A 27,162-nucleotide genomic window follows, 5' to 3' on the forward strand; every position below is an offset into this window, starting at 1 on the left:
CCTCCAGGCGATACAATGGAATTCATGAAAATGTAATCCTATGAACATGAAGAGATAGAGCTTTACCAATTATACTTTGGGGGCTAGATTGTGATTTTAGGTAGAGCTAAGGGGCGGTGCAAAGCCACCCGGTCCCTGCAGAAGCCCCAAGAGGCATTTTGCATCAGAAACTGAGTCACAAGTCCTCCCTTGTTTCCTTATTGCTCGTGGGACGGTAGTAGTTTAACACTGGCCTCTACCAACCGTAAATTTTCACCCACCCTCTGCTGGCTCAGGCAGCAGGGTGGAGTTTTGAGTCAAGGCTCCACCCATTCTCCACCGCTCCTTGCGCCCTCCCTCTGGGGAAGGGATAAACAGACAAGCAGCCCCACTTACTCCTACTGAACCCAAGATCCAGACAGCCCAAGATCTATAAGGAGGGTGGGGTTTTTAGCCTCTCTTACTCCCAGGCATATAACCCAAGTCACAACTGAGGCCAGAGTTGCATTATCAGCCAAAAGTAAAACTCGTTGACTGTACCTTCAGCTATCCTTCTGGGCATCCTGCAGTCTGCCAAAGCTATTCCGATCTCCCAGGTGGTGGTGTGTACACCAATATATTCACTGCCTCTCCAGATCAGACTATACTTGGAACCTTTACACCTTTTGGACATGGCAGTATCTGCCTTCATAACAGGTAGGGAGATATATTTCAGAGCACTTGCTAGCGTACTGTATATTAAGGTTGGTGCTGCAGTAAGAGGTGCTATAGAAGAGCCTAAGATACTGCTCGAAGCCATGAATGAGACTGTATGATACAACTTGATTTCACAGCCACGGACATGGAGTTGAATCATCCCTTGCTTTATGCCACTGTTTTTTAACTATTAAAATTATATTCCATTCCCCCAAAAGCAGCCACAGTTTTGGGTAACTCAAGTTTCTCTGCACCTAAACTCTTGATTTGCTCACACTGATGGAATGACAGTGTATACAAGTCAGAGATTTTGGGCTACCAAAAACTTCCATCAGCCAAATTTTGAAGCTGAATGGAGGTCATTGAAAATTTGGCTCCTGACTTGTACTGTGATATAACGACCACCAGCCAAATCTCCAAGGGCAGAAGGCACATGCATTTACCAGAAAATCTACCCCCAGCAGTGGAGACATCGGGCAAAAGTTTTTCATCCCAATCCTGGCTCCTTCAAACACTTGAAGAAAGGCAGCTCTGCAAACCCTCCATGACATTGGTGGCAGAGAGACATGCCACAGAACACTGTCTGAGTAATCATTCCCTAGCACAGTTCTTAGGAAAGCAAACACACACACACCCCTGCCTACCTAACTTACACTGTTTCATGAATATCAGAGAGAGAATTGGTCAAATACTATTTGTTAAATGCATTTTTTGATTAATGTTCATCCGAAGTATCTGTCAAATCACAGATAATCGGTGTGCCTTTGTGGAAGGAAGGAGCGGGGTTGTTGAACCCATTTGGAAGTATTTACTGATTGGGCCACAGTGGGGCCCTTTGTACTAAGCTAAATATTTTTGTAGAGTTGTTGAGCCACATCTGTTTTGAATAACAATGGTAATTGAGACAATTTTTAGTAAAACTCAATTAAGTGAGACCCTTAATTGAAAATATTTCCCATATTGTCTGGGATGTTGATTTTAATTCTTACTTCTGCTATTTGTGACATCTTCTCAGAACACTACATTGAAGCAGGTCAGCTGATGTGTTTGTGCCAGGGATAAAGGTAACTGTGGGTTTGTTGTTGCGAATGAACACTAAAGAAAAATCGTAGAAGTGTGACCCCCAAAAAGCAACTCAGGAATCTTAACAACATGGATTGATTGGTTGGATTGATAAACGTGACTATCTTTTCCTTATTTTCTTCTTCTTCCCTCCAATTTGCGCTGGCAGCTGAAGAATTTTTGTGCTCTTGATAGTGCACTAGAAATAAGTATTAAAACTCACCAAGTATTAGTCATCAGTTTCTCATACATTCTCCTATTTCATTTTAATTATTAAAACAGCCCTTCAATGTCTCTGGGCCTCACTGCTTCACCTGTAAAGCAGGGCTAGTATAGATCTGCCTTACAAGTGTGTAGCGTGTGAAAAGCACAATGGCGTGCTGCATGTGCAAAGTTATTATGCTAATTAAAACCACTTAGATCAAAGTAAAGTTCTTGGACTGCTCACATTTTACGAACGTGAACCATTAAACCTGGCTTTCTGTTTCTGGTTGTTGTTCACAGTAACATCATAGCAATGATGTTTAATCAGGAAGGAGGCATGGTGACTAATAAAGATGGAGAAATAGTCAGAGAATGGATATGGCCTCCGGTGGGAAAGCTTAGTGATCCAGTTTTAATGCAGGTAATATTTATTGGCTTGATTTTTCTGTTTTGGTTTTCTCCTTTTGCAACAAAATTGCCCTTTGGAAAATTTCTTCATTGCAAGGATAATAATACTGCACTTTTCATCTTCTAAATGCTTTACAAAGAATAGCTAAGTAACACTCCCAACAATCCAGGTGTAGCAAGGTAAATATTGCTGTCTGTATTTTACTCATGTGGAATCTAAGACAGGGAAAAGATAAGTAACTCGCCCAAGGCTGCAGAGAATTGTGTAAGGGCTCATGATTTCCTGAGGCCACCAGACTATCCATGCACCTAGGAGCAGTGTTTTAGAACATTCTCTCATTACTCTTTTAAAATACAAGTGAGTTCTCATTTAATTTATCTTTTGTGTGTTTTTAATAGCAAACAACTGCTGAACCTGACGTTAGGACTGATCCAATTCTCATTGACGTCAATGGAAAGACTGCCACTGACTCCAGTGGTTGTTGGATCAGGCCCAGAATGCTAAAAGATACTTGAAATTAAGGTAAAAATCAGGGATACATTTGGTAGAGAGGCCCTGAAAATTACACAGAACACCCAAGCGTAAGTTTGAGGACACTTGCAGGCAGTTGGTAGGAAAAGGGGTGTCTTCTGAGATTTTTTTTTTAACCCAGTTGCATGTCAGTTTAAACTTTAAAGTTTCGTACACAGAAAAGCTGTCAATTCCATTTAATACTGCCTCCTAGAGGATGACTGGAAGGAGAGGAGAGGAAACTGAAGTGACACTTCACTTGTTCCCCTGCCTTCCTTTCACAGACCTCACCTGCCAATAGCAACATCTTCTTTCCCTTCCTGGAAGGTTCCTAGTGTATACCTCACTTACTCTGTACCCTCCCATCCTTAGCAGCTTCCATCGCCTTCCCAAATCCCATTCATAATTCAGTCTGTATTTAAGAAAGAAGAGAAAACAACCATCCTTTAAATCCATATTGCTAGTCTGAAGGATAAGTGTCCACTCCTAATATCTAATGGCCTCTTAAAGGCACACTAATGCTGACATGGCAATGGAGAAAAAGTAGCTTAAATGTGTTGATAGCTTCTTAAATTAACTTGTCAAAAACCTAAGCATCATTGTAGAGAGCTGAAAGAAAATATCTTCTCAACCCACAATTGTAGTCAAGAGAGCACATAAGATGTTGGGCGGTATTTAGAAAGGGACAGAGAATAATACTGAAAATATAATGTCGTTATATATGCCAATGATACACTCTCTCGTAGAATACTCTGCTCATTTTGGTCACCCTATTTCAAAATGGATATAGGAGGAATCAAAAAGGTCCAGAGAAGGCCAGCAAAGACTACTAGAGACACAGAAAGATTTCTGTATAGCAAGAAATTAAAGTGATTAAGACTATTCAATTAAGAAAGGAGACAAAGAGGTGACATGAGACCATTACGTGGTTTAAAGATCAAGTGGGCACCCCATTTACCCTTTCATAATAAAATAACAAGGAGACACCCAAGTACACAGAAGAAAACAATTTTTAAAAAATAATTAAAGGAAATATTTTTCTATGCAATGCAGAATTAACCTGTGAAACTCACTGCCACAAGAAATTATGACTTTAAAAATCGGACATTTCCTTGTATAAGAATATCATCCACATGTGCTCTCTGAAAAACTCTCCTGGAACATTTTCATACAGCTCAATGGAGTTATGCTTTACTAAGGAGCAGACACCCTAAACATTTGCTAGCAAAGCCCTTAAGTGTGCCTTGAAGAAAAGAATTTGTAAAGGCACCACCACATACACGCCAGGTCAGATTTTGTTGCTTGTTACTTGATACACAGCTATTGGCAATGTGATTAGTACTTTATACAAGGTATCCATTCAAGAGCACTGACAGAATGTCAGGTAGCCAACAAACACAAGTAGTTTCTTGTTTCTCAGTTCACCTTACCTTAGGTGGCAGCCTAAATGAGGGAGCAGCTGGGAACAATCACACACAACATGTGTGATAGGCCTGGTACAGCTAACAGATTGCCTTTTATATAGGTGGTACAAACGTGTGGTTTTGTAGCGGGTGGTTCCGAGTTCCCTCTTTGCTGTTGCCATGATGTTCCAGTATAATGACAACAATGAAGTCCTAGGAGACCACGGATTTGTGACAATATACTGTATGACTGAAAAGTGCAAAACAAATTCTAGACACCGGATACTGTCTAAGCTCTGCTCATCCACACCTGCAACCAAGCTCAAATGCCAAGCATAGGGTAGAATGTTTCTTGCTAATCTGTGCCTGATTCTGTAGGTCTTATACATCAAGAAGCAAAGGCACTTTCTTGAGTCACCTTAAAAGTTGGGGGAGTTTCTCATATGTTCCCTCACTAGACAATGACTAGTGCATACCTTCCTGCCTCTGCATGATCCAGATTAGTATGTCCTGGACAAGAATAGTCTGGGCAAGGGGCCGTTTCTGGCCAGACTTCATATGCATACAGTATTAACTAACTTTACATCATTAATCTTTGCTTGGAGACAAAACCAGAATTTGGCTCAACATTTAACTGAAAAGGCTGATCACTAACCATCATTTGGGTTGGCTAATCGCAATCTTTCCCCGTTTTAACATTGGAGAGGTCACACTATGCAGCATCTCCCACCTGGGCCACAAAAATGAAGATTGGGTATAGAACATGACTGCCCTTTGTCTTACTCCAGGTTAATGACTACATCACTGTGAGGATTGCAGGGCGCTTTGCTATTAGCTTGGTCTACAAGTGGCAACATGAAAGCGTGCGATTGTCTTTGTCACCACTACAAGGTGTGGCTCTTCCGCAATTAGAAGAACTGGTATGTTGCAACTGCTTGCAATTAAGGTTCATTAAAAATGTCAGTCTGTCTATAGCCTGTGAGACTAACGAGTTTTCACTGAGTCAGTAACCCTTAATATTATCTCTTTCCCCCTTTGCAGTACCTTCTAATAGGTATGGATAAATATAGCTCTACTAGGAGCCTCTATTTATTAGCAGTCTACCCCTGACTTCACTAGAGATGCACACTGACTCAGTTAGAGGAAGAAATATGGAAAAAGTGAATTCATAAGTGCAACCACTCACCCTTAAATAAAAAGAAAAGGAGTACTTGTGGCACCTTAGAGACTAACCAATTTATTTGAGCATAAGCTTTCGTGAGCTACAGCTCACTTCATCGGATGCATACTATGGAAACTGTAGAAGATCTTTTTATACACACAAAGCATGAAAAAATACCTCCCCCCACCCCACTCTCCTGCTGGTAATAGCTTATCTAAAATGATCACTCTCCTTACAATGTGTATGATAATCAAGTTTGGCCATACCAACAGGAGAGTGGGTTTGTGTGTTGGGGTGGGCGGGTGAAAGAAAACCTGGATTTGTGCTGGAAATGGCCCAACTTGATTATCATACACATTGTAAGGAGAGTGATCACTTTAGATAAGCTATTACCAGCAGGAGAGTGGGGTGGGGGGAGGTATTTTTTCATGCTTTGTGTGTATAAAAAGATCTACACTTTCCACAGTATGCATCCAATGAAGTGAGCTGTAGCTCACGAAAGCTTATGCTCAAATAAATTGGTTAGTCTCTAAGGTGCCACAAGTACTCCTTTTCTTTTTGCGAATACAGACTAACACAGCTGTTACTCTGAAACCTGTCACCCTTAAATATCTATTTTGCAGTGGAGTTAAAATCAGACTGTAAGCATCTTTCAGATTGTTTTAGAAATTAACCCTTTTTGATATATGTGAACAAACAGTCGTTAAAAAGTACAAAAAAAAAAAAACCCAGGTAGTTTTGATTCTTATCTAGCAATGTAACTGGCTTGATTGTTTTCTAAGAAACAATTTTTATTTTAGAAAAAATTCCACATATGTGAGCACTTAATAGGGCTTTATTATTGGCAAACAGCAAAAATACAACTATCAACAGCTTGCTCTTGGCAGGGACTGTCACTTACTGTTATAGATATATGTGTTTGTTAGCACAGAACTGCCTAGAGGTTCCAGTCAGAGGATTGGGGCCTCATCTTGCTAGGCAGCCTACACACATATACCAAAAAGGTGCATTTGTAACACAGTCTGACCTGAATTCTGATTGGGGCATGTCTACACTGCATTGTAAACCTGAATCTTTGGGACCTGGGCTTGCAGACTTGGTGGGTACATCTAACACTAAAAAAAAAAAAAAAAAAAAATCCCACAGCAGCAAGTCTCAGAGCCTAGATCTACTGACTCTTGCTCATGGGGTTCACACTACAGGGCTAAAAACAGCAATGTAGATGTTCCCACTTGGGCTGGAGCTGGGTCTGAGACCCCCTCACCAGGTCTCAGAGTCCAGACTCCAGCCCGAGTGGGAACATCTACATTGCTATTTTTAGCCCCACAGTACAAAGCCTGCAAGCCCCAGTCAGTAGATCTGGGCTCTCAGACTCGCTGTCACAGGTATTTGGGGGGTGGTGGTTGTTGTTTTTACAGCATAGACATACCCAAAGTTTCCAAGCCCAGGCTTGAGTGTCTACACTACATTGTAAACCTGGGCTTACCATTATTGGACCTGGTCTCACAGCCATGCTAACACGTCCATATTGCACTACACACACCTTCTGACTTGGGTCTGCAACTTGAGCTGCAGACACACTGCAAAATGACAGGGCTTGGACCTCAGTCACAATGAGACTAAGGCTCTGACCCAAATCCCTTTACCAGAGTCCGAGGACCTGGGTCCTGAGTGCTTGCTTACCCGAGTCAGACTGATTTGTGTGTGGACAGAAGGGATCAAACCTTTGTGTTTATCCAGCCCTTAGTGATTGTATAATATATAAAAAAAGTTTTATACTTTTCTCTCTCTTTTTTCCAGGGCCAGATACTCACCAGAGTTAAACTTTCATCCAAATCAGCTAAAGAATTCTCTAAAGTAAGCAGGAAAAAATTGAGAGAGAAAGAAACAAAGAAGGTTCTAAAGAAAGAAGTAAGCAGCAACCAAAAACTCAGTACTAAGACAGCTAACAATCTTACTGGAATATTTTTTGCATCTCTTTCTTTTCTAACAATTGCTTGTTTGCAGCTGTGTTTAAGTCCTTCCCACACAACCATCTTGACTCTGAAACGTAAAGATATTCCTCCCCAATTTTTTTTTTTAAGGCCTATTGAGAGTAATGCCCTAAAACTGTAAGGCCAGATCCTCAGCTGGTGTAAATTGACTTCAGTGGAACTCTGCTGATTTACACCAGGTAACGATCTGCCCCATTGCCTGTTATGGAAGTGTCCCTTACTATGTACTAGTTATTGTACAAATACAATGGGCCCAATTTCTGGTTGGGTTTTTTGGATGCTGCTATGACACAAATAATAGTCTATTCATGATTAATCTATTGTCTGATAACCCTCTTGGATAATAAAGTCCAGTTAAGTATGTCATCCATTTCATCCACAGCTACAACTACCATTATAACATATTTTGATATTCATTCTTGCCAAGAGGGACTGGCTAAGCATTAGGTATGAAATACCTACACTCTACAGGTTAGAATCCTAGGAGTGTTGACTCAGTCCTTCTGTGGTAGATAAATGAGGGGCAGCGGAACAAGGGGGCAGTGGGAGCTAATGCCCCTGATCTATGTTTCTGCACCTGTGCGACATTCCTTGCAAGTGGCATCGAGGTGAAAGCAGGACCTGGAAGCTGGAGTAGATGCTATAATGCCCCGGATCAGGCCAGGGAGCAGGTAGGAAAATGCTCCCACTGCTGAGGCTCAGTAGCTCCCCTCACTCCTCCTCCTATCCGTGATACCGCGACCTCCACCTGCTTCTCATGTAGAGGGCCACTACTCGGCACCCCCCACTCAAATCACACTTCTGCTGCCTCCGTGATAAACTGAGGTCCATACAGAATGGAGATCCTGCGTATGAGAGTTTAAAAAATGAAGTCCTGTCTCTTATTTGTGGACATCCTTTGCTTTCTGCAAGAGGAGAGGGTTCCCCTAGTGTCCTGAGTAAAATTCTCCCACACCTTGTTTTTGTGCAGAATGCAGCATGCTGGTTGACCACCTGGCTTGACCATCCAACCAAAATGCTGCATTCCTATAGTACTCTATATAAAAGTCTTAAATGCCCCACTGAACTCAGGATAGATGGTCTTTGTGTCACAAAATGTGTTATCATGATCAGGGGGTTCACAAGTGAAGGGATTTGTGGAGTCAAAGTTGGAAAAGCAAAAACAAAACAACCCCCCCCCCAAAAAAAACCCAAAAAAACCAAAACAAAACAGATTTTTGCTTAGTGTTGACTTCCATTTATATTCCATTTTGTATAAAACATTTAACTTAGAAAGTTCAGAAATGTATTTTGAGAGTGATAAGATCCAGGTAAATGTGTAAATTAATATTTTAAAAAGAAAAACAAGAAGTTACCCCGAATCATTCTGGGGAGTTAAATTAACCTGACATTTATTCACCAACACTAACATAGAGGGAGAGAGAAGACACCTTGTTCCTTCTAACTAACTTGAGGGCAATGCCCATTACAATAATATCTCTACCCCTTAGCAATGCCTGTCAGATTGCCATTTGAAATGCCACCAAAACAAGATCTGCAGAGAGTTGACAAGAAAATAAACGGAGCAAGGAGGGGAATGCAGAACTAGGGGAGGATGAAGCACTGGGAGGAGATGCTTAAGGGACTTAAGAGTCTAAATCTCCTTTAGGAAAGTGACTTAGGAGCCTAAATTGCAGTGAGACTTGGGCCTTAAGGCCCATATCCTCAAAGGTATTTAGGTACTTAACTCTCATTTAAATCAATGGGAATACAGTTGCAGATCTGGGTCTGCGTGCTTAAGTCACATCTGAAAATGGGACTTTGGTGCTTTTGAAAATTTTATCCCTGAGCACAATTGCGTCATGCTAGTTAGTCGATTACAGTTTTGGCTTTTAACCAGCTTCTGGACTTATGGACAGAACTCTAAAATATTACTTTCGGTTTTATTGAAAACAAGTTTTTTCTGCATTTTGAATTTGTGTTGCTAAGCAGTTTATGCAAATAATTTTGGTTCATTTTTAGCAGTTCAGTTAAGTACAGTAGGAGTTATATTAAATGGATGAAGCTCTTTTCTTGTCTGTAATTCCAATTAGCTTACAAAGTGAGCTAGTCAAAAATTATAGTTTAAGCTTCCTGTGTCTAAATTGGTAGATGCTATATGGGTTTCTCGGCAATGCTTAACCACTGCACCAAAAACACTCACATTCACTCACTCTGTCTTGTGCTTCAAATCTCTGTATTGCTTTTGGAAGCAACAATTCAGATTTAGAGATAAGTACAATGCATCATTACCACCTTGCTCAGAAAGCTATTTTGCCATCTGTTCTTCTTTGAAGGGTGCATCATGTGGGTAACACCCATTAACAATTAACATTAATACTCACATTGCCACTGATGGGAAAATACACTTTTCATTGCAACTGTGTCTACATCAGACAACTTAACCAGTACCATAAGGACAGCTGTAGTGTAAATACTTACATTGTACTAGTGATGCTATTCCGACTGTAGTTTTACCCACATCCACACTAGCGCTGTACTACGCTACTGCAATTGCATTGTGCTCCGGGTATCTATCCTGCAGTTCCCAGCACAGTTCACTTGAGAAATTCTGAAAGACTGTCTGGGAGCCCAGCAGAACTGTGGGGAGAAAGGTCACATTTCCATAAGTTCCCTTGAGTACTCCCCATTAGACCCCAGGTATCGGTGTAATTTTAAGAGCTTTTTTTCAAAACGGAGGGCAGGATGACCATTTAATCCCTCCCTCCTGGCTCAGCAATGTTTTACGCTTCACTGTTTCTGGATCAGCTGCCTTATAAGATCTCACTCCGACACCGGGTTAATTAATAAACTCCAGCCTTATTGTGGCTGCTTACAACATGGCTTCTTCAGTCTCATGGCTTCTCAGACAGTTCCCCAGGAGGTGTCATTTCGAAATAGTTCCCCCTCAGAAAACAGTATGCGATCTGCTGGCACTTTCATATTGTTACATCCCTTCTCTTTTAAAAAAAAGCTGTTAAACACTCCAGCAATAACTGGTAATGTAATCTAACGTATTCCTTTAAGATGCTGACCATTCTTGCAGTTACTTTATTCATCACTTTATCAGTCTGTCTAGCTACACAGTGGTACAACTTGGAAGTTCATCACAAAATCCCTCAGATGAGCAGGTTTTATAACAGTCCATCCTCCTCTAGTATGGTATGGTTCACTGGTGCCTCCTTGGTGATGTCTTACTCCCATCTGGTCAATAACAGCCTCTAGGCATGGTGTTGCTTGAGTCTGTCAAAACACCCTCTTCCTTCTGTCTTTTCTCTGGCATGCCCCTGACGTTGTCTGCTTCTAACAACTCTGGCTCAGGATTTTCCTGCTGTAGAACCCGAAGACATTTGTTGTCCATCCTGTCTTTAGAGATTTTTTATTTTTCTGAGGTGCCTATGGTTTTGCCTCACTATCTGTCCATTGTCTATTTGCACTTGACATGATCTTTGGTTTCCTTGTTGCACTAGGGTAGCTTTGTGGCAGAACTTTATCCTGTTTTGTTAATGGTTGTTTATATACTTTGTTGCCTAGTTCCAGATCTGTCAGATCTCTTGCAGATGTGTTGTAGTAAAACACTTGTCTTTTTTGTTGGCTTCTCCATATTCGCCAGGTGAAACGCCTGAGTACCAAGGGTCTAAAAACCTTCTGCTTGTTGGCAAGAGTGTCTTAGGTCTCTGGCTCATCAATCTTTGTGCGGGACTAGAATTTAGGCCTTGCAAGGGAATATATCTGTGATCTATTAGTGCTAAGTATTGGTCAGCCTCTGCCATTTTTGCTTTTTTCAACAGTTTCTAATCAGTTTTTACTACTGATTCCAGTTTGCCATTGCTTTGATGATACCCCAGTGAAGATGTTATGTGACCAAAATCCCAGTCCTTTCTGAACTTCCAGAACTCTCCTGAAAGAAACTGAGGTCCATTATCAGAACGCAGAATATCAGGTATCCCATACTGTGCAAAGTGTGCTTTTATCTTCTGCATGACTGTTATGGATCCTGTAGTCTATAGTCTATCTCCCAGAAATTGGAAACATACTCTACAATCATCATGTATCCTTTGTCTCCAAAGGTAAACAAATCTACTCCCACCTTTGCCCATGGTCTTTCTTGGAACTTTGTGTTGCCACAGGGTCTCTTTCGGTTGTCTTCTTAGGGTCTGCATACATCACACTTTTCTATGAATACCCATAATTGTTCATTCATTCCCAGTCAGTACATAGTCCTTCTGGCTCACCGTAAGCAACCTTCAATTCCCAGATGTGATGAATAAACTTTATGCATATTCTCATTGCTAAATAGCTGCTAGAATAACTGCTCTTTCTCCCTTAAATATAATGTCGTTCTGTATACATAACTTATCTCTTATCTGAAAGAATGTGTTCTCTCTTTAGGTACTTGATCTTTTGTCACTGGCCATCCTTGTAGGATCATGAGTTGCAATTTCTGCAGCATTCTGTCTTGCTCTGTACCTCTTTCAACCTTTCTTCCAAGATAGGAAAGTACTGTACCCATATTAACTGTCTCCACCTCGGCCTCTACGGATCTCTCCTGGCTGGGTTCTGGCAAGTATAAATGGCTCAAGGTGTCTGCCAACACCAAGTTGCTGCCTGGGCAATACTTGATCTGTACATTGTAACTCTACAGTTGCATCATCACCCACTGTAAGTGTTTTGGTGCACTGAGTAATGGCTTTCATGAGGGTTATGGCAGATTGTACATCCATGGTGCAACTGTAAATGTATTGGTGACATTTTTGCATTCCAAAGAGTATTGCTAACAACCTCTTTTTCAATTTGAGCATAGGCTTTCTCTGTCACGGACAATGCTCTGCTTAGAAACGCAACAGGTTGTCCTTCTTGCAGCATGGTAGCCCCTAGACAGGACTCGGATGTGTCACATTGCAGCATCAGGGTTCCTCTGCGATATAATGTTTCAAAATGAGAGCCTTCTCAATCATCTCTTTTGTTTTCTGGAATACTTGCTTGTGTTGGTCTGTCCACTCCCATAAGGTGACTCAATGTGTCAGCTCTTTCAGGATCTTACTGCTCTCAGATAGATCGCTGCAAAACTTGGCTAAATAATTGACCATTCCCAGGAATCTTTGGACTCCTTTAATATTGCTGAGTCTTGGCATTTCTCTAATTGCCCTCACTTTCCCTGGGTCTACTTTCAGGCCTTTGGAGGTCAACAAACGTCCAGTGTAGGCCATCTCAGTTACTCTCAACCTGAGTTTGTCTGAGTTCAATTTAATATTCTTTTTTCTGAATCTCTGTAAAAAAATGTAGTAATTTGCAATCATGATATTGTTGTGCTTGTTCTGGATCTTCACCCTCAATCAGCACATGCCAGAATTCATTTTCTACACTGCATACTATAAAAAGTCTCACTTTAGACAGATCTATTAATATGTCCTCAATTATAGGCAGATGGAAATAGTTCTGTTTCAAAGCTTTGTTTAAAGGCTTTAGGTCTAGGCATCGTCTCAGTTTTCCAAATGGCTTCATTACCACCACAAGACTGCTTATCCAGTCTGTGCTCTTCTTGACAGGCTGTGTAATTCTACAATTTTGTAGGCTCTGCAGTTCGTCTTTCAGTGGCTGTAGGTATTGCAATGGGTACTTTTTTTGGCAATTTAACTGGCTTCTCACTGGTGTCAATCTCTATTTTATGAACACCATGTAGTGGTCTGTCTCCTTGAAACACGTCCCTATAGTCCCTCTGTATCATCTCCTGGTCCCAGGTAATACCATCCAAGGTATCTTCAGTCACCCTGCTATCCACTTCCATTATGTTTTGAACTGTATTTTTATCAGGTTCATGGCTTAGGCAGCCTTGTTGCCCAGAAATGGTACTCTTGTCTCATCATCTATGACCACAAAATCCAGACTTCCTTTTTGTTCCTTCCGTTTTTAAATTTTTATATTTTCCTCACAGGCTTTAATGTGGTATGGTTGTACATTAACCATCTGTTAACAGTCTCTTCCAACCCTATGTCCGAGTTTATCAGACAGATCAGGATAATGTTACAACTTGCACCACAATATAATTGAAATTGTATCACTTTCTTCCCAGGTAACTTGGCTGCATACAACGATTTCTGGTGCTTACTAGGGTCTTCTTGCACTGTGTTTACCATCTGTTTGGTCACCCACATAATGGCCTCATACTCACTGTTGCACTCTTCGGTTACTGTGTGTACTTTAGATTTGTTTTTCTACCCTCTGGACAAACACTTGGTTGCAAAATGATTACATTTGTCACATGTATGGTATTTTCCCCATAATCTAGACACTTTTTTTTCTGTCTTGTGTTTTCTCTACCGCAGTATTTGCATGTGTCTGTACTCTAATAATCTACTAATGTTGTATTGGGTTTTGATTTCTTCTTTATGTATTGCATAGACAGTTTCTGCTGACTGCTCTTCCAGGGTTCTAATCCGCTCTTTAGATAGCTGTGCAGCCCTGCATATCTCTTAGCTTTCCCCCCAAATTAAGGCAGCTTCCCCTAGCAACCAGTCTCGCACTTGTGAGTCTCATATCCCACATGCTATCCGGTCTCTTATCAATGAATCGTTAATATTCCTAAAATTGCAACTGGCTGCTACAACTTCTAAATAAGTGCTGTACTCATCTATCTGGCCCCTGCAGCTGCTTGATCCTAGGTAAAGAAATTATATCCTCCCACCACTTCATTCTTCCTAGGGGGGGTCTGTCCTGGTGAAAACTGGACAGTCCAGGGGAGGGCCATGGCCCGCTGACCTTTCCTGTTCCGGCGCCACTGATTTGCGGGTTTAATGTCTCTGGAGGCTTCAGTGCTTCCATTTTCTGTTATCAGCCTTGTCTTGTAAAACAAACGGTGTACTCACAGCAGTATTCTGCTCTCGGCAGTGCAAGTCTGAACAGTCTCTCCCGCGGTCTAGGACTCGATTAGCTCTGCCATTATGTTTTATGCTTCACTGTGTTTGAATCACCTACCATATAAAATTTTACTCTGACACAGGGTTAATTAAACTCCAGCTTTATTGTGGCTGCTTACATCATGGTGTTTTCAGCGTCATGGCTTTTCAGAAAGTTCCCCATGAGGAGTCACTTCTAAGCAGTTCCCCCCAGGAAACAGTATGTTGCCTGAAAGTGTCTGCTAACGCTCAAGCAACAGGTTTCAGAGTAGCAACCGTGTTAGTCTGTATTCGCAAAAAGAAAAGGAGTACTTGTGGCACCTTAGAGACTAACAAATTTATTTGAGCATAAGCTTTTGTGAGCTACAGCTCACTTCATCAGTCGCAGACCACACCACACGATCCATTGTCTACAGCCAAGCTCTACGATACAACCGCATTTGCTCCAATCCCTCAGAGAGGAACACCTACAAGATCTCTATCAAGCGTTCTTACAACTACAATACCCACCTGCTGAAGTGAAGAAACAAACAGATTGACAGAGCCAGAAGAGTACCCAGAAGTTACCTACTACCGGACAGGCCTAACAAAGAAAATAACAGAACGCCACTAGCCATCACCTTCAGCCCCCAACTAAAACCTCTCCAACGCATCATCAAGGATCTACAACCTATCCTGAAGGACGACCCATCACTCTCACAGATCTTGGGAGACAGGCCAGTCCTTGCCTACAGACAGCCCCCCAACCTGAAGCAAATACTCACCAGCAACCACACACCATACCACACAACAGAACCACTAACCCAGGAACCTATCCTTCCAACAAAGCCCATTGCCAACTGTGTCCACATATCTATTCAGGGGACACCATCATAGGGCCTAATCACATCAGCCACACTATCAGAGGCTCGTTCACCTGCACATCTACCCATGTGATATATGCCATCATGTGCCAGCAATGCCCCTCTGCCATGTACATTGGTCAAACTGGACAGTCTCTACGTAAAAGAATAAATGGACACAAATCAGACGTCAAGAATTATAACATTCAAAAACCAGCCAGAGAACACTGCAATCTCTTTGGTCACTCGATTACAGACCTAAATGTTGCAATTCTTAAAAAAAACAAACAAAAAAAAAACAACTTCAAAAACAGACTCCAAGGAGAGACCGCTGAATTGGAATTAATTTGCAAACTGGATACAATTAATTTTGGCTTGAATAGAGACTGGGAGTGGATGGGTCATTACACAAAGTAAAACTATTCCCCACCACCACTGTTCCTCAGATGTTCTTGTCAACTGCTAGAAATGGTCCACCTTGATTATCACTACAAAAGGTTTCCCCCCTGCTCTCCTGCCGGTAATAGCTCACCTTAAGTGATCACTCTCATTACAGTGTGTGTGGTAACATCCACTGTTTCATGTTCTCTATGTATATAAATCTCCCCACTGTATTTTCCACTGAATGCATCCGATGAAGTGAGCTGTAGCTCACGGAAGCTTATGCTCAAATAAATTTGTTAGTCTCCAAGGTGCCCCAAGTCCTCCTTTTCTTTTTGCTCAAGCAACAGCAATTTGTGCTGAAGTTTTCTAAAAATCTGTTATAAGACTGCTGAGGCAGCTGCATCAAGGCACTGGAGAGTGTTCCTCCTGCAGTGATTCAGAAGCTGAGAACAGCAATAGGTAAAGTTTTGCTGCAAGAGTCACTCTTCTCCCCGCCCCTTCTAAAGTAACCTATTCTGGCACTTGAAGTTGATGTTAATCAGTTGAAGTGCTGCTTTTGGGCCAGATGTAGCCCCAGCCAAGTGGGTCTGTGTGTTTTCAATGTCAAGTGCCAGCAGTAATCACTGCTTTATTCTGTTGAAGCTAATGCTGGGACTCATTTGCCCCTCCCAACAAATCCAGGAATACATGAACAAAAAGGATGGTAAGGCAGGTCTTGGTGGGCCATCATAGGAAGGAAAGTGCATGGTGTCAGAATTTTCAAAAACTCTGGACCTTCTCAGAGTGGGCAGAAGGGAATCCTTGTCCCACCAAACAATATTGACGTTAATGATGTCTCCATCCATGTTGTGATTCTGGGCAGTTCTGCCTCCTCACACTTGTTATGCCTCACAAAACCACTCTCAGATTAAAAATACCCAGAGAGATGTCAGTAGGTACAGCAGGTGTAAAATAGAGGCAGAGCATGCTTTTGGGAGGCTGAGAGCCAAATGCAAATAGCTGCTGACTTACAATGTTAATTCAATGACTAATCAAACCATTATAATGTCCTCCTCCTGCACTTTACGCAATACTTGTAAAACCAAAAGGGAGGTCTTTGAACAACGGAGTGAGGAAGCAATGGGACTGGCAGCAGCCTAGCCAAACAAACAAGCTGTGGCAGACTCCAGTATAATTTACAGCATCCGCACCCTTCTTCTCTCATCCTACAACAGAGGACTAAGAGTATGTGTTATGATGCCAAACTAGATTACACAGTATAATGGATCAGACTAGAAGATGGTGACATTTACCAGTGCCTGCTAACTTCCACTCATGGTGTATTGGATCCATTCTTCCTCTCGGAGACCCTAGTCTGATGTGAATTTGAAATGCTCATTGTGGACTTCAGGAGAGGCTGTGATGTTACTTTATCTTCTACTGAACAGTTATGAACAATCAAATTTAATTTAACACGCTGGCTGCACAAATGCGTGAACTTGCTTCTGGGTCACTTTCACAGGCGGTCTCGTTCTGATGGGCTGAATTCATAAAACAGATGTACAAAATAAATCACAGACTGGAAAAACAAACAAACAAAACAAAAAAAAACTTCCACTCATGGGAAGTTTGAAAAAGTCTTCTCTATCCCCTCACTCTACTGATAACTTATATTCAAAATATGCTTTTAAATTAAAGGTCTCATATATATTATAATTAGGGCTGTCGATTAATCACAGTTAACTCACACGATTAAAAAAAATTAACTGCGATTAAAAAAATTAATCACAATTAATCACTGTGTACGTGCTTGCTTTATATTCTTTTTTATTACAAATATTTGCACTATAAAAATGATACACAAAAGAAATAGTATTTTTCAATTCACCTCATACTGCAATCTCTTTATCATGAAAGTGCAACTTACAAATGTAGATTTTTTTTGTTACATAACTGTTTTGTTTTTGAGTGCAATGTAAAACTTTAGAACAAGTCCACTCAGTCCTACTTCTTGTTCAGCCAATCGCGAAGGCAAATAAGTTTGTTTACATTTATGGGAAATACTGCTGCCTGCTTCTTATTTATAATGTGAGAAAGCGAGAACAGGCGTTCGCATGGCACTTTTCTAGCCGGAGTTGCAAGGTATTTATGTGCCAGATGTGCTAAAGATTCATATGCTCCTTCATGCTTCAGCCACTATTCCAGGGGACATGCTTCCATGCTGATGATGCTCATTAAATAAATGTATTAATTAAATTTGTGAACTCCTTGGGGGAGAATTGTATGTCTCCTGTTATGTTTTACCGACGTTCTGCCATATATTTCATGTTACAGCAGTCTCGGATGATGACCCAGCACATGTTGTTCATTTTAAGAACACTTTCGCTGCAGATTTGACAAAACGCAAAAAAAGGTAGCAATGTGAGATTTCTAAAAATAGCTACAGCACTGGACCCAAGCTTTAAGAATCTGAAGTGCCTTCCCACATCTGAGAGGGACGAGGTGTGGAGCATGCTTTTAGAAGTCTTAAAAGAGCATCATGCAGATGCGGAAACTACAGAACCCGAACCACCGAAAGAGAAAGTCAACATTCTGCTGGTGGCATCTGACTCAGATGATGAAAGTGAACATGCGTCGGTCTGCTCTGCTTTGAATTGTTATTGAGCAGGTCATCAGCATGTCCTCTGGAATGGTGGTTGAAGCATGAAGGGACATATGAATCTTTATCGCATCTGGCACGTAAATATCTTGCGATGCTGGCTACAACAGTGCTATGCAAACTTCTGTTCTCACTTCCACATGACATTGTAAATAAGAAGCGGGCAGCATTATTTCCTACAAATTGTAACCAAACTTGTTTGTCTGAGTGATTGGCTGAAGTAGGACTGAATGGACTTGTAGGCTCTAAAATTTTCCATTGTTTTATTTTTGTATGCAGTTATTTTTTGTACATAATTCTACATTTGTAAGTTCAATTTTCATGATAAAGAAATTGCACTACAGTACTTGTATTAGGTGAATTGAAATATACTATTTCTTTTGTTTTTCACAGTACAAATATTTGTAATAAAAATAAATATAAAGTGAGCACTGTACACTCTGTATTCTGTGTTGTAATTGAAATCAATATATTTGAAAATTTAGAAAACATCAAAAATATTTTTAAAAATGGTATTCTATTTTTATTTAATAGTGCAATTAATTGTGATTAACTTTTTAATCGCGCGAGCGATTAATCACGATTAATTTTTTTAATAGCTTGACTGCCCTAATTATAACATTATTTCAAGGCTGTTTTGGCAGCATTAAACATCAAATATAGTTTTTAACTGTGTTTTTTCTATTTTTCAAAAAAAGCCAAAGTTATCAGAGTTGGTGAAGACACTTGAAATCCCAGAGGAGAACATAAGCCATATAAATGACTTCAGTGCAGCCAGAGAATTAAGAAAACTACAGCAGAAGATCAAGACTATTTTGGATGACTGGCTGCAACATTATCGAATGGCTTTTGGTCAGTCACTGTAGAAAAAAATTTTAGTGATGATTTTAATAGTTTTCAGTTTGCTTTTACTTCAGCAGGTACCACAATGGACAAAATAGCTCAAGGCCTGTCCTTTCTCTTCTTGATCTGCAGTTTCAGACTTAATTTTATAGAGTGGCTTTCTGGCTTTAAAATATTGTGCATTGAAACAGATAGAAGGGCAGACTGTGAACTTCTTAATCACATTGGTGAACAGTTAATCACATGAAAGGGTCCGGTGAAGCCAAGGTGACTGTGAAGTAGGGTATCACTCAAGATGAGCAAGAGAGGTGGGTTCTGGCCTTTAATGAGGAAGGCATCAATGACAGTGTCACTTCCACATTTCTCTGGGTCAGTGGCACTGTAACTTTTGCTAGTGTTTGGGGTTTGGGAAAGAAATAAGTTTTTAAAAAAACAAAGACTGTCTGAATGGGTTTCTTTGGAGCTAGATATTCCAAACACATTTGCTACTACATTTAAGCAGTACCTTATAATAATACATTAATTTATATTGGAATTCCTGTCTCTGCATGAAATTCATGTCGAGGCATTGGGCCAAAGTATGAATTATGCACCACTTAAGCCATATTTGGTCATTTAAGAGGAACTAAAGTGATGTATAGACCTCATGCTGGTCCTTTGCATGGGCATGAATTTCACCCACTGAGCACTGGCTGCATAAGAGATATCTTAAACTAAATCCATGACACCATGGTCTTCTGGTTCAGTATAATCTGGCAATGCCTGTATTTTGTAGTCTCTGTATTTGATTCCCTCCAAAGAGAAACATTCCATAATATTTGAGCCCTCTTGTAAGGAACATGACCTTGAATATCATCTTCCTTAGATATTATTTCATTTCTCTTATATCTTGTCCATATTGTTAATCCTGAGGATTTGTATCAGTTCCCATGCATAAAAGTAGCCACCAGTAGAGCAAAAACATAGGTTTGGTTGCAGTTTTTACCCCCAACCAAAGTTACATCTGGTACAATAACCAGTCCTGCACACTAAGAGCAAAATCTCTCTCAAAGCTGCCAGGTCCCGGAGCATGTGAAAAATATTAGAACCAAGATCTGCTACCTGAGGGAAGAATTTAGACTTAATTTCATAGTTGGTCTTGTGCTCCTGAATACGCAGTAGAAGAGTTCCACTTACAGGCACACGAACACAGCTAATTGCAGAAGAAGGGCTTAGTTTTTGGTTGGTTTGTTTGGGTTTTTTTGTCTCCTAAGACTGACATCTAGGGTGTGATGGTGTATTTCAGAAATTGACTCGCCACACATTCACAAAATGCCTGGCCTTCCTCAGAAAGCTTTAAGAAAACGCCCAGTGCAGTCTGCAGCTGCTTCCCTGGTTACCTCAATTGTACAGAGAGCACAAGAGAAGAACAGAGAGGACAGTGGAGCCCACGAGTCAGACAGCTCTCTCCTGCTAGCTCGTTTTCAGTCAGCTCCTGCTCACAACATGCAGGGGGAGCTGTCGCCTTATTCTCCCAGGTAAAAAAAAATAAAATAATTTCTGACTGCCCACTGAAATGTTTCTATGATGAGAACTTAATTGTGCATTATGGTGAATTTTAGGTTATTCTAATTAAGCTTAATTATCAGTGGCATAGAACCAATTCTTTCACTGTATCCCCCCGTGGCATTGTAAAAATAACAAGAATAAGTTAGTGACAGGAAAACCATGAAAGGTTTGGGAAAGTATCCTGAACTGACCCTAGAATACAGTTTATATAAAACATTTTACTGGATTATCATCATAGCTTTATATTACAATACTATCCAACAGCTTCATTCAGGAGTGGGGCACCATTGTGCCAGAAAGAGATCTTGGAGTCTTTGTGGATAGTTCTGGGAAAACATCTGCTAAATGTGCAGCAGTAGTCAAAAAACCTCACAATGTTTGGCACCAGTAGGAAAGGGATAGAGAATAAGACAGAAAATATCATAGTGCCACTTTATAAATCCAAGGCACACCCACACCATGAATACTGATTGGAAAAGGTGCAGAGATGGGCAACAAAAATTATTAGGCGCATGGAATAATTTCCATATGAGGAGAGATTTAAAAAAACTGGGACTTTCAGCTTAGAAAAGAGACGACTAAGTGGGGGGATATGAGAGGTCTATAAAATCATGACTGGCGTGGAGAAAAAGTGTTATTTACCCTTTCACACAACACAAGAACCCCGGGTTCACCCAATAAAATTAATAGGCAGGAGATTTAAAACAAAGAAAAGGAAGTATTTCTTCACAGAAGGGAAAGGAGTACTTGTGGCACCTTAGAGACTAACCAATTTATTTGAGCATGAGCTTTCGTGAGCTACAGCTCACTTCATCGGATGCATACCGTGGAAACTGCAGCAGACTTTATATACGCACAGAGAATATGAAACAATACCTCCTCCCACCCCACTGTCCTGCTGGTAATAGCTTATCTAAAGTGATCATCAAGTTGGGCCATTTCCAGCACAAATCCAGGTTTTCTCACCCTCCACCCCCCCACACACAAATTCACTCTCCTGCTGGTAATTGCCCATCCAAAGTGACAACTCTCTACACAATGTGCATGATAATCAAGTTGGGCCATTTCCTGCACAAATCCAGGTTCTCTCACCCCCTCACCCCCCTCCAAAAAACACACACACAAACTCACTATCCTGCTGGTCATAGCTCATCCAAAGTGACCACTCTCCCTCCTCAGGCCCTATGCTACCAGCACTCCCAGCTACCTTCGAGACACCACTGACTTCCTGAGGAAACGTCAATCCATCGGTGATCTTCCTGATAACACCATCCTGGCCACTATGGATGTAGAAGCCCTCTACACCAACATTCCACACAAAGATGGACTACAAGCCATCAAGAACACTATCCCCGATACTGTCACAGCTAACCTGGTGGCTGAACTTTGTGACTTTGTCCTTACCCATAACTATTTTACATTTGGGGACAATGTATACCTTCAGATCAGTGGCACTGCTATAGGTACCCACATGGCCCCACAGTATGCCAACATTTTTATGGCTGATTTAGAACAACGCTTCCTCAGCTCTCGTCCCCTAAAGCCCCTACTCTACTTGCGCTATATTGATGACATCTTCATCATCTGGACCCATGGAAAAGAAGCCCTTGAGGAATTCCACCATGATTTCAACAATTTCCATCCCACCATCAACCTCAGCCTGGTCCAGTCCACACAAGAGATCCACTTCCTGGACACTACAGTGCTAATAAACAATGGTCACATAAACACCACCCTATACCGGAAACCTACTGACCGCTATTCCTACCTGCATGCCTCCAGCTTTCACCCTGACCACACCACACGATCCATCGTCTACAGCCAAGCTCTGCGATACAACCGTATTTGCTCCAACCCCTCAGACAGAGACAAACACCTACAAGATCTCTGTCAAGCTTTCTTACAACTACAATACCCACCTGCGGAAGTAAAGAAACAGATTGATAGAGCCAGAAGAGTTCCCAGAAATTACCTACTACAGGACCGGCCTAACAAAGAAAATAACAGAATGCCACTAGCCGTCACCTTCAGCCCCCAACTAAAACCCCTCCAATGCATTATTAAGGATCTACAACCTATCCTAAAAGATGACCCAACACTCTCACAAATCTTGGGAGACAGGCCAGTCCTTGCCTACAGACAGCCCCCCAACCTGAAGCAAATACTCACGAACAACCACATACCACACAACAGAACCACTAACCCAGGAACTTATCCTTGCAACAAAGCCCGTTGCCAACTGTGCCCACATATCTATTCAGGGGACACCATCACAGGGCCTAATAACATCAGCCACACTATCAGAGGCTCGTTCACCTGCACATCCACCAATGTGATATATGCCATCATGTGCCAGCAATGCCCCTCTGCCATTTACATTGGTCAAACTGGACAGTCTCTACGTAAAAGAATAAATGGACACAAATCAGATGTCAAGAATTATAACATTCATATACCAGTCGGAGAACACTTCAATCTCTCTGGTCACGCAATCACAGACATGAAGGTCGCTATCTTAAAACAAAAAAACTTCAAATCCAGACTCCATCGAGAAACTGCTGAATTGGAATTCATTTGCAAATTGGATACTATTAATTTAGGCTTAAATAGAGACTGGGAGTGGCTAAGTCATTATGCAAGGTAGCCTATTTCCCCTTGTTTTTTCCTACCCCTCCCCCCCCCCAGATGTTCTGGTTTAACTTGGATTTAAACTTGGAGAGTGGTCAGTTTGGATGAGCTATTACCAGCAGGAGAGTGAGTTTGTGTGTGTATGGGGGTGGGGGGGTGAGAAAACCTGGATTTGTGCTGGAAATGGCCCACCTTGATTATCATGCACATTGTAGGGAGAGTGGTCACTTTGGATGAGCTATTACCAGCAGGATAGTGAGTTTGTGTGTGTGGTTTTTGGGAGGGGGGTGAGGGGTTGAAAGAACCTGGATTTGTGCAGGAAATGGCCCAACTTGATTATCATGCACATTGTGTAGAGAGTTGTCACTTTGGATGGGCTATCACCAGCAGGAGAGTGAATTTGTGTGTGGGGGGGTGGAGGGTGAGAAAACCTGGATTTGTGCTGGAAATGGCCCAACTTGATGATCACTTTAGATAAGCTATTACCAGCAGGACAGTGGGGTGGGAGGAGGTATTTTTTCATATTCTCTGTGTGTATATAAAGTCTGCTGCAGTTTCCAAGGTATGCATCCGATGAAGTGAGCTGTAGCTCACGAAAGCTCATGCTCAAATAAATTGGTTAGTCTCTAAGGTGCCACAAGTACTCCTTTTCTTTCTCCCTACAATGTGCATGATAATCAAGGTGGGCCATTTCCAGCACAAATTCAGGTTTTCTCACCCCCCCAACCCCATACACACACAATGCCCCTCTGCCATTTACATTGGTCAAACTGGACAGTCTCTACATAAAAGAATAAATGGACACAAATCAGATGTCAAGAATTATAACGTTCATAAACCAGTCGGAGAACACTTCAATCTCTCTGGTCACGCAATCACAGACATGAAGGTCGCTATCTTAAAACAAAAAAACTTCAAATCCAGACTCCATCGAGAAACTGCTGAATTGGAATTCATTTGCAAATTGGATACTATTAATTTAGGCTTAAATAGAGACTGGGAGTGGCTAAGTCATTATGCAAGGTAGCCTATTTCGCCTTGTTTTTTCCTACCCCCCCTCCCCCGAGACGTTCTGGTTTAACTTGGATTTAAACTTGGAGAGTGGTCAGTTTGGATGAGCTATTGCCAGCAGGAGAGTGAGTTTGTGTGTGTGCGTGTGTCCCTGGGGGGAAAAAAAAAGGGCGGGGGGGTGAGAAAGCCTGGATTTGTGCTGGACATGGCCCACCTTGATTACCATGCACATTGTAGGGAGAGTGGTCACTTTGGATGAGCTATTACCAGCAGGAGAGTGAGTTTGTGTGTGTGTTTTTTGGAGGGGGGTGAGGGGGTGAGAGAACCTGGATTTGTGCAGGAAATGGCCCACCTTGATTATCATGCACATTGTGTAGAGAGTTGTCACTTTGGATGGGCTATTACCAGCAGGAGAGTGAATTTGTGTGTGGGGGGGTGGAGGGTGAGAAAACCTGGATTTGTGCTGGAAATGGCCCAACTTGATGATCACTTTAGATAAACTATTACCAGCAGGACAGTGGGGTGGGAGGAGGTATTGTTTCATATTCTCTGTGCGTATATAAAGTCTGCTGCAGTTTCCACGGTATGCATCCGATGAAGTGAGCTGTAGCTCACGAAAGCTCATGCTCAAATAAATTGGTTAGTCTCTAAGGTGCCACAAGTACTCCTTTTCTTTTTGCAAATACAGACTAACACGGCTGTTACTCTGAAACCTTCACAGAAGGGGTGTCCCGAGCCTCTGCCAGAAGCTGGGAGTGGACAACAGGGGATGGATCATTCAATAATTGCCCTGTTCTATTGATTCCCTCTGAAGCCTCTGGCATTGGCCGCTGTCGGAAGACAGGATACTGGGCTAGGTGGACCATTGGTCTGACCCAGTGTGGCCATTCTTATGTTTCTATGGGTTATACAGACACACGACAACTCAGACCCTGACGTGAAGATCTTGCCTTTTAAGGCCCCAATCTCCCAAATGACTTCACATGGGCAATATTACTTTGCATGAGGCCTAAGAAAACTTGAGATTTAGTTCTGCTCTGCCTAGAGTGCCAATTATACAACTCCCATTAACCTATTGGAGCCATGCAACTAAAACCAGAGAAATGTAAGGGGTAATGTTTGTTCTCTGTGTAATCCATAGTCCTTACTCTTGCAGGTGTATGGTTCTGAATCCCTTCCTACTACCAACTAGATTGCTTCTTTTGTTCACACCAGTACATAACAGGTGACATCATTATCAGTTAATTGAAAAACAGATTTCACCCATGTATATGCACCATATATATGTACTGCAGAACACTTATCTGCTTTGTTTTCCTGGCATTTAAACAACTGATTATTTACTGTTATTTTCTCTTGCAGAATTTCTTCTTTAGTAAACAGCAATATCAAACCAGATCAGCCAAATGTGCCTCAGTTCAGTTTAAATAAATACACCCCTGTATTACAGAACTCCTACGTATCTGGGTAAGGAAATCTGAGCATGCACCAGACAAGGTTGATTCTTAGTGTCTTACTGACAAGCCATTTCTGGAGCTGGATAAACATCTTACGAACACTATTTGTTTTTCCTGTGATTCAACACCATTACATGTGATTTCATTATAATACATTAGGAATCATAGTAACTCTGTAAACCAAAGTAATTTACTGTTGTCATACTTGAGATATCTGCAGACAATGAGATGATGTATGATGAGACTGTCACATTCCATTGCTTCTCCCTGTTGAGGATTTGCTGCCATTTTTACTGATGCAGAGGTGCCATTAGCTATTTCCTTAAAGAAAATTTGCACTGTATTTTTCTTTTATTTAACTGAATATGATACACAAGCTCAATGATACCCCGCCTTAGGTAAAGCAAGTAAAGGAACAACATATTCAAATGTACACATGACCAGCCTGTAATTCCATCAGCAATCTGATATCATGAAGCATGACACCAAAGCTCAAGTAGTTTCTTTCTGACTCCAGAATGCCAACATGGAATAATAACCCTGTTCTATGTTTCAGAGTAGCAGCCGTGTTAGACTGTATTCGCAAAAAGAAAAGGAGTACTTGAGGCACCTTAGAGACTAACCAATTTATTTGAGCATGAGCTTTTGTGAGCTACAGCTCTGTAGCTCACGAAAGCTTATGCTCAAATAAATTGGTTAGTCTCTAAGGTGCCACAAGTACTCCTTTTCCTGTTTTATGTCTATACAAATGTCTATTGTCTTCCTCCTGTATACAAGATCCCCTCTTCTCTTGACCCTCCTTCACACTTGTTTCTTATCCTTCTGTTAGTTCCCTAAAAATCAGGCCTTCCACTCCTTACACCGTACAGTATACAAGGTATAAGTATCGGATTCAAGCCAACATTTACTCATAGCTCTTTTCATTGCAATTCCTTACTCCTGGTACACTCATATAGGGACTGATCCAACACATTCTGAAAACAACGGGAGTCTTGCCATTAACGTCAATGGGCTGTGGATCAGATCCGTGGGCTTCAAAATTCTTCTGGTTTCCTGCACCTCAGAAAAGATTTGCCAGCTGTGAGGAAATCATGTTGTGAAGCGGGCGTGGCAGGTTCTCTTTTTTACTAAAGTTGTGTGCAAGCCTGCAGTGAGATAGTTCTTTGGCATTTTACCAAGAAATAGGATGATAGGTTCGCACTTCTACAGCACATCTCATCCAAGGACTTTTCAAACATGATCTAAGCTTCACACTACCTTTGTGAGACCAGTAACACTCATACCCACACAATCCATGCTTAACTTCTGTGACTAAATGATTAAAACACAAATACACTACAACTGGCTGTCTAAGGGCATGAGGTGCATGAGAGACCTGCAGAAAACCAGGGAGACAGACCAGCAGACTTTGAAGTCTGCATTCAGGGTTGAGCAATTTTCAAAGCCTACTTGGCCAGCTCATCCAGTTAGGGAGAGCA

General features: G+C 41.4%; 1 protein-coding gene across 1 annotated transcript; it reads left to right on the forward strand.

Moving 5' to 3' along the window:
* The first annotated feature begins 396 nt into the window (after positions 1-396).
* On the forward strand, positions 397-25,698 carry LOC140905017 (uncharacterized). The gene is made up of 7 exons (XM_078852296.1): positions 397-675; positions 2,242-2,362; positions 5,052-5,183; positions 7,226-7,336; positions 18,896-19,049; positions 20,326-20,557; positions 25,590-25,698. The coding sequence occupies exons 2-7, from the start codon at positions 2,255-2,257 to the stop codon at positions 25,696-25,698; spliced, it is 846 nt and encodes a 281-aa protein (XP_078708422.1). The 5' UTR covers positions 397-675; positions 2,242-2,254.
* Positions 25,699-27,162: the final 1,464 nt, after the last annotated feature.

This window comes from Lepidochelys kempii, chromosome 1 (genome assembly GCF_965140285.1).
Source record: "Lepidochelys kempii isolate rLepKem1 chromosome 1, rLepKem1.hap1, whole genome shotgun sequence".
NCBI classification, from domain to species: Eukaryota; Metazoa; Chordata; order Testudines; family Cheloniidae; genus Lepidochelys; species Lepidochelys kempii.